Consider the following 8,818-nt stretch of genomic DNA (forward strand, 5'->3'; position numbering starts at 1 on the left):
TGCATGAAATGGGATCCCCTTTCGAGTGGTGAAGGTGACATGCTTTTGGATGATCTTGCAAAGGCTTTTGATGCCACAAATGTTGTGGCGCACAAATCCTCTAAGGCTATTGATTTCGCCTCTGTTCTCGATGGCTTGCCAACACATGGTTTCCGGGTTGGGGATATTGTAGGAACTGAACCATTGACTCAGCCTCCTGCAGCTAAGGTGATTGACGCACAGGTGCAAAGTAGTCAAGTTTCTGAAGTACCTATTGCTGTGGCAGCTTCATCTGATGATAATCCTCAGGAAATCGAAACCACAACCCAAATTGACACGCACATATCTGAAGATGACAGTAAGGTGGAACCTACTACAAATGTCCTCAGGGAAGAAGCAATTACCCTAAGGAAATGCAGTGCTAGCCAAGGCCAGGGGGTTTTGGTGAAAAACCAAACAGCTGCTTCCTTTACACTGATAAGATGTACAAAGTCAGATGCAGCTTCGGATGTTAGCATGAACATTGAGTCGACTTCCGAAGGTGGATCAATGTCACCATCAAAAAGCGATCATGGGATCTCACAAAGTCCTGTTAAAGTGATAAACATGGGAAAGACTGCTTTCGATGAAGTCTCAGTGGACGAGAACAACAAAGAAAGAGTTAACACTGGTCATACTAGTAATAATGAGATGCATATCACTGAGCCTGGCCACCACGCATCCATTGATGAAGAGAAGCATATCACTGAGCCTGAACACCACACATCCATTGCTGATGAGATGAAAATTGATTACATGGAGGTGACAGTGGAAGACCAGAAGCATGAAACAGGTGACAGTTATATTAATCTTCCTAACTTATCCTCTGAGACTACCGATTTGCTAAGAGAATCAGGTAAATCTCTCAGTCCAGAGGCGGTTGGACAAGAACACGACCAAGTATCAAGATTAGAGTCCAAGGAGACAGAGCTTGAGGAAGAGGAGGCATCAGTGCCATACGACAACACCTTTGAAATACCAATGGAAGAGAAGAAGGTGGAAGAGTCAACAATTGAAGACAACAAGGAAGGAAAGACTGAAACTGAAACTAATCACCAAACCCAAGTCCAATCCTCTGGAAGTAACAATGACACAATATCAGGTACGAGATCTAAATTTCCTCATTTGTAAATCTAACCTAACACAAGTTTGGACTAAGCATTCAGTCTAATGTTATTTCGATCCATAATGTAGGTAAAACGCAAGCTAAGAGGAGTAGAGTTCGATTACCGCAACTAGTGCCTTTCAAGCCTTTTCTACTCCAGTCAAGATTCAAACGGATCAGTAGAAAAAGAAAACATGGAAGAGCTTGATCAATTCTTAAAACCCTAGATAAGTTTTGTCCATTAATTTATATACCCACGCAAGTCTCGTGGTTTCAGTGTTGAACCGATTATAAAGTGGGGGAAAAGAAAGCATCTAATTTGTATTCTCTAGGGTTGATTCTTTGTGTTCAAGAAAAAGGCTTTTAATTATAATAATAAAAAGAACCAAAAAAAAAAAAAACATATATTAAGAGTGGNAAAGTCAGATGCTGCTTCGGATGTTAGCATGAACATTGAGTCGACTTCCGAAGGTGGATCAATGTCACCATTAAAAAGCGATCATGGGATCTCACAAAGTCCTGTTAAAGTGATAAACATGGGAACGACTGCTTTCGATGAAGTCTCAGTGGACGAGAACAACAAAGAAAGAGTTAACACTAGTCATACTAGTAATGATGAGATACATATCACCGAGCCTGGCCACCACGCATCCATTGATGAAGAGAAGCATATCGCTGAACNCAACCCAAATTGACACGCACATATCTGAAGATGACAGTAAGGTGGAACCTACTACAAATGTCCTCAGGGAAGAAGCAATTACCCTAAGGAAATGCAGTGCTAGCCAAGGCCAGGGGGTTTTGGTGAAAAACCAAACAGCTGCTTCCTTTACACTGATAAGATGTACAAAGTCAGATGCAGCTTCGGATGTTAGCATGAACATTGAGTCGACTTCCGAAGGTGGATCAATGTCACCATTAAAAAGCGATCATGGGATCTCACAAAGTCCTGTTAAAGTGATAAACATGGGAACGACTGCTTTCGATGAAGTCTCAGTGGACGAGAACAACAAAGAAAGAGTTAACACTAGTCATACTAGTAATGATGAGATACATATCACCGAGCCTGGCCACCACGCATCCATTGATGAAGAGAAGCATATCGCTGAACCTGAACAACACACATCCATTGATGATGAGATGAAAATTGATTACATGGAGGTGAGAGTGGAAGACCAGAAGCATGAAACAGGTGACAGTTATATTAATCTTCCTAACTTATCCTCTGAGACTACCGATTTGCTAAGAGANAAACAACAAAGAAAGAGTTAACACTGGTCATACTAGTAATAATGAGATGCATATCACTGAGCCTGGCCACCACGCATCCATTGATGAAGAGAAGCATATCACTGAGCCTGAACACCACACATCCATTGCTGATGAGATGAAAATTGATTACATGGAGGTGACAGTGGAAGACCAGAAGCATGAAACAGGTGACAGTAATATTAATCTTCCTAACTTATCCTCTGAGACTACCGATTTGCTAAGAGAATCAGGTAAATCTCTCAGTCCAGAGGCGGTTGGACAAGAACACGACCAAGTATCAAGATTAGAGTCCAAGGAGACAGAGCTTGAGGAAGAGGAGGCATCAGTGCCATACGACAACACTGTTGAGATAACAATGGAAGAGTCAACAACTGAAGACAAGAATGAAGGAAAGACTGAAACTGAAACTAATCACCAATCCCAAGTCCAATCCTCTGGAAGTAACAATGACACAATATCAGGTACGAGATCTAAATTTCCTCATTTCGCAAATCTAACCTAACACAAGTTTGGGACTAAGGATTCAGTCTTATGTTATCTCAATCCATAATGTAGGTAAAACGCAAGCTAAGAGGAGTAGAGTTCGATTACCGCGACTAGTGCCTTTCAAGCCTTTTCTACTCCAGTCAAGATTCAAACGGATCAGTAGAAAAAAGAAAACATAGAAGAGCTTGATCAATTGTTAAAACCCTAGATAAGTTTTGTTCATTAATTTATATACCCACGCAAGTCTCGTGGTTTCAATGTTGAACCGATTATAAAAGTGGGGGAAAAGAAAGCATCTAATTTTTATTCTCTAGGGTTGATTCTTTGTGTTCAAGAAAAACGCTTTTAACTAAAATAATAAAAAGAACAAAAAAAAAAAGTTAAACAAATATTAAGAGTGGAGAGTCGGTAAATCTACCGCCGGCCGACAAAAGTCGGGGACAATGTCGCCGGAGGGCCTACAACTCCCTTCATAGCCTTTGCTAAAGAAGAAAGACTGCTCTCTTTCCTTTTTCAAAACTACTACTTTATTTAAGTTTAATCTTGAAGCATTATTCTTCACATTATTACTAATCTCATTGTGAAAAGTTAGTTTTACAACAAAATATGTCTAGTGTGTTTTTTTTTTTTTCCTTTTTTACTTATTTATCAGAATGTATGTCTAGGTTGATTACTTTAATTTAGTATAATTGAGTGGAACCTTCTTTGATATCTTAAAAATTTCCAAGGTATAAAATATGTTTGCTTTTGGAGATTGCTAGTACTTAGTAGCACGATGTGTAATCAAACGTGAGAGTAATGAAATCATCAGAGTAACATGGCCATGTTCATTATATGTTTTATCAATGCTAAAAGTTATCATCTTTGTACTTTCTGGATACTTTTGTAAATCAAGTTGCTTAAAAGAAATTTCAGACCATTAAGGAACATACTTAACTATGCATAAACTATTTATGGGTCCATGTTAGTAATAATGATATGCGAAGAAGAATTTGTTTTTAGTTTGAAAGTCCGATTATTACTTTTGATTGGGTTTTTTTTTTTTGTTGTTGTCTACAACTCACATACGGATTATCCAATTTAATTTATGGATATAATACGGCAACGACATTTAAGAGAACTTAGGGTCGACGAACTCCATGCCATGCCAACAAGAGATTGACAAAATGGCACATACCACTAGTCCAACATTGTCTGGTCAGTGAAGATCGATTGTTTTGGAAATATCTCCGATCAAAAAATACAAAATATGTTATTCTTATATACAAAGAAAGCACAAAACCTACATGAGTTTTGTTTAGCAGCATGGGGGCAATCATTTAAACCAAAAACAAATTGAAGTACCATATATAAACATATACTGTATGTAAAAAAAAACAAACATAAATACATAATTAGAAAAGATTAGTTAAGGAAGTGATTAGCCGTGAAAGAATCAAGAAAAGATGCCCACGTGTCAACATCTCCAACCACGGCTTCCATAACATCAACTTGTTCTTGTTGTGACATCTCATCGTTTCTTGCAAATCTCCCTCTTATTCTTGGCCTACTGTCCGCCAATGTCTTCCTGCATTCATACTAATTTCCAAAAAAAATTATTATTAAACCTGTCCCAAAATCAATGTGATAGACTGATAGCTAGATCATATACAATTTAAAAACTTCGTTTCAAGAAATTATAACTCGCACAGAGAGAATATCTAACTGAGAGTCTGAGACACGGTTTGAATATGTTAGTATACCATATATACGAATACTCCAATAATCTTTAATCGGGAAATGTTTTCTTCCTTAATATTTTCGGGACATTATCGTATAAATAACTAATGGAGAAATAAACATATAGCAACCTTGGAGCTTGATCATGTGTCTATCTCAAAAGATTCCTTAGACCCAAATCTGATGTGACAGAACATTAATTCTCATTCACATACTCCTATAATATCAAATGAAAAATCTATTTTATGTTCCAAGATAAGATTAAACAGAAAAATTCAATGTTAACTTTTTTAGTGATAAGAGTGCTTGCCTGATATGATACATTGAGCCAGTTTTTTATTTTTCTTTTCTAATTTGGTCAACGAATCATTTTATTTTTATATCAAATGTGATGAATTTGTCTCTTATAAAACATTAATTTTAGAAAAAAAGTTATAGAATACATATGATGATTTTATTAAATTAGATATATGCGCATCGCCAAATGCTTTTGTATGAAATTGTACATAATTAATCATAGTTGATATTAATAGACACAATTGTAGGAAACTATACGTTTGATTAGAAAATGGAAGGGTTGGCATACAATAAGTGTGCAGGTGCATGTCTCTGTATCATACAACTACACTACATGTCAAGTCTTGAAAAGTTTCCATGCGACACATATATATACATGTTGAATATGTAAGGTTAGGTATACAAGTACTATATGTGTTTGGAGAACAATATGAATCAAAAGATATAAAATAAATTAATTTAGAGCAAACATAGATACAAATATAAAACATATTTAAAATTAAATTACCTTAATCCTCTTGTTGAAATTCCTAAGGTTTCGTTTGCTACGATATTTCTCGATCTTCTCTTTCTTCTCCTCGGGGCTGTACTTATAGGCTTTGCTCATTCCTTCTATGATTGCATTGCTTTCACTCCACACCGCACTGCTCTCTCTTCTGCTACTTCTCTACACAAAGCAAAACAGTTTCGTTTTATGTCATGATAGAAAAGTTAACGTTTGAATATCAAAGTTATTTTGCGTTTCCAAGTCATACTTTGTAATGATCAGAACCAAAAAAAACGCAATCGGAGCTAATAGGTTGGTGGTATCAATATATGTCATGCAAGTGTGTATATAATAATATTACTTACGGGTAGATCTCCGGCGCTAAGGGCCCGTCTAACTGGCCCATCATCATCGTTAACGTAATCGTGGGCCGGCGCAAAATTACCGGAAAAGCCATTATGGCTACTAACACTCCTCTGCATAGCAAGACTCTCTCCACCGCTCCCCATAGAGCTCGGCGAGTCGCAACTGCTGCTTCCGCCACCACCGTTCATGCAAGAATCAAAGTAACCGAACCCTGAAACCGTCTCGGCAGAGAATAGAGAGTTGTGGCTCATCATAAGAAGCGGCAAAGGCGTAGGAGGCTGGAACTGATGATGATGAGAGTGATCATCATCATGCAGCAGAGGAGGAGTCACTATGCTTTCGGAGTATAGGAAACATGGACAATTGTCGCCGGAGGTGGAAGAGCTGACGTGTCCACACATGGCGGTTATATGTGTTTTGTTTATGTGTGTGAGAGTGAGTGAAAACTCCCAAGTGGTTTGGTTTCTATTTAAACAGAGAGCAAAGGAGAAGCCAGAAGCTGACATCATTGATCGTCATCGTTTAGTCAACTGACTTAATCGTTGACTTCTTTTGACTGACTATAAAAAAGGAATCTAAAATAGCCTTTCGTTTTCATTGTTTTCTATCTCACTCTCTCACATCCGTTATTATTTCGATTATTTTCTCCAAACATGTATTATATACAAAGTTGAATTTGGATAACTGCAATGATAATTATTTTTTCATGTAGCATGCCTTTAATTGAAAACAAAAAAAAATCAAATTCTTCTTTAAATAAATAAATATTTATAGTGGTCATTGTTTTCATATGCTATCGATTATAAATGCAAATAAAGAGAGCTAGTAACAATATACTAATAATTGTTATAACAGGAAAATTTTATTCTATTGAATTTTTCTATTCGCGTACTCTTTCATCTTATTAACAGTTCCACATCTCAATTTAAATTCCGCTATAACATATTTATAATTTGTAAATTTTCAATATAAAATTTTGTTAAAACTTATCTATTTTAATCTTTAGTCACCATTAGTCAAAATATAAAGTAAAATCAAAAATCAGTTTGTTCTGCAAACCTTATAGTTAAAAGTTTTAAGCCGTTTATTATGAGTGAGAAAAGATAGACATATAATTAAAGTTTTAAGCTGTTTATTATGAGTGAGAAAAGATAGACATATAATTATTGTAAAACGGAAGGAATAATCATTTCTTGGAACAATATACTGAATTACTGATATTCTCCTAAGCGAGTGTGTTTTGATCTGGCAAGCCCTTAAAAACAAGAACCAAGTGTTGTTTAATTAATTTTGTAGTTAAATAATCTCGTGCAACATTCTTATAGCAACATTCTCTTAACAGCAAAAGAACAATGTAAAGAAAAATAAAAATAAAATAAAGGAAAGACACGACTTAGCTTTTTTAGCTCGAAGTATAAGAGAGACAAAAAGATGGTTAAAAGCATTATTTCACGCAAAACCATGTGAGCAGCACAAATCTACTTTTTTGCCTAATTAATCATTTACTTAATCAACACTAATTAATTAATTAAGCTCAAAAACTTGATGTATGTTCACATTAGATGGGTATTTAGTCCGGTCCGGATACCAAACCCGACCAAACAACAGCAAACACGATAATTGCTCTGTAGTTAAATTATATCCCTCTCAGTCCATTATTAGTAAGGTTAGCCAGATCTCTTTTTTTTTTTTCAACCAAACATTAAACTAGAAAATAACTCCAAAATTGGTTGCCTAAACCGGAAGGTAAGAATTTACAAAAGAAGTCTCAGAAGATAAAGATCTCGAAGAACGAGCCAGACAATCTACCCGAATGTTTGACGTTCGGGGAATCCTACACAGCTGGAAGGTTGAAAAGGATAGCCGGATTACATTGAAGTCGTCCAAAAGATTGGAGAAAGCGGGTCATTCATCAGAAGACTGCATCATCGCCACTAATTCTGCACAATCCGTCTCGAAACTCTGACAATCAACCCCGCCGTCAGCAAGAAATCCATCGCCCAAATCAAAGCCTGAAGCTCTGAATGTAGAGGGGAAGGACATCGACGTTGACTCCGTGCTCCCATTAGTTGCGTGGAATTCTCACTATTACAGAACCACCAACCCAAACCAACCATAGGATCTGACGCTTTCCAAGAACCATCAACCTGGCACCGAGGGGAAGAATCCCGCGACTCCGCAGGCGGGAGGTCTAGGGCAGCCGAGTAGAAAGTCTTAGCCTCTTTCCATAACAATCTGTCATTGTCCGCTTGATTAATAACCTCGCTTGGTTCTGCCTCACATCCCTGAAAAACTTTTTTGTTCCTATCTTTCCAAATTGACCAAACAATCCATGGTAAACGAAAACATAAATTCGGAACATCCACCAGGGATGACACCCGCCAAAAAAGATAATCTAGATTCGTGTATATGGAACCAGAAGGAAAGTCCCCAGAAGTTAAGTCTACAGACGAAAAATCCCAAATCCGACGGGAATGAGAACACTCAAATAGTGTGTGATTGATAGTCTCCACCTCCGACCCACAGTGTTTACATAGGGTATCACACCGAACACCCCGATGAGCAAGTCGTTCCATCACTGGGAGGGAACCCGAGGCAATCTGACAGAAGAAATGTTGAACCTTCGAGGGAACCTCCAGTTTCCAAGCTTGTGCCCTAAAGGCCGTACAAGACGGCCTATATTCAACCTCCGTAATCAATTTATGTGCTTGCCGATAACCCGTCTTGAACGAATATTTCCCTGACTTAGTATAATGCCAAATCAGCTTATCTGGTTTGTAGACTTTGCTAATCTCCATAGCTTGGATAATCTGAATGTCCGCCGGGTCCATATACTCCTCAAGAATTGGCATATGTCACTCCTTAGTAATAGGATTAATCAAATGATTTACCATTAAATTTGGATGTAACAATCGGCCTCTACCATTAGCCGGTCTTGGTTGAGTATCCGGTATCCAGGGGTCCCACCAAACCGAAACATGATAACCTGAACCTATCGCCCACCTTGCACCATGTTTCACCAACCCTTGAGTAGAGTAAATACTCCTCCAAGCAAACGAGGGGGAGTA

General features: G+C 37.6%; 2 protein-coding genes across 3 annotated transcripts in view; one reads left to right on the forward strand and one right to left on the reverse strand.

The window, feature by feature from the left end:
- LOC104762113 overlaps positions 1 to 3,189 on the forward strand; it is a 7,104-nt gene extending 3,915 nt beyond the window's left edge. Inside the window, exons 6-8 of one of the 2 annotated variants that reach the window (XR_002036428.1) lie at positions 1,806 to 2,315; positions 2,639 to 2,856; positions 2,951 to 3,189. Coding sequence is in view for 1 of the 2 variants with exons in the window: in XM_010485343.2 (XP_010483645.1) it covers positions 223 to 1,120; positions 1,213 to 1,331 (1,017 nt within the window). In the remaining variant the exon portion in view is untranslated. Of the gene's footprint in view, positions 1 to 222; positions 1,121 to 1,212; positions 1,453 to 1,805; positions 2,316 to 2,638; positions 2,857 to 2,950 lie in introns of those variants that run through there. The other variant, XM_010485343.2, reaches the window with a different exon arrangement.
- Positions 4,121 to 6,176, reverse strand: LOC104762115 (two-component response regulator-like PRR37). The gene is made up of 3 exons (XM_010485344.2): positions 5,750 to 6,176; positions 5,406 to 5,564; positions 4,121 to 4,459 (listed from the first exon to the last, which is right to left on the reverse strand). Exons 1-3 carry the CDS (start codon positions 6,149 to 6,151, stop codon positions 4,286 to 4,288), a joined length of 735 nt encoding a protein of 244 aa, XP_010483646.1. The 5' UTR covers positions 6,152 to 6,176; the 3' UTR covers positions 4,121 to 4,285.

This window comes from Camelina sativa, chromosome 18 (genome assembly GCF_000633955.1).
Source record: "Camelina sativa cultivar DH55 chromosome 18, Cs, whole genome shotgun sequence".
Classification (NCBI taxonomy): domain Eukaryota; kingdom Viridiplantae; phylum Streptophyta; class Magnoliopsida; order Brassicales; family Brassicaceae; genus Camelina; species Camelina sativa.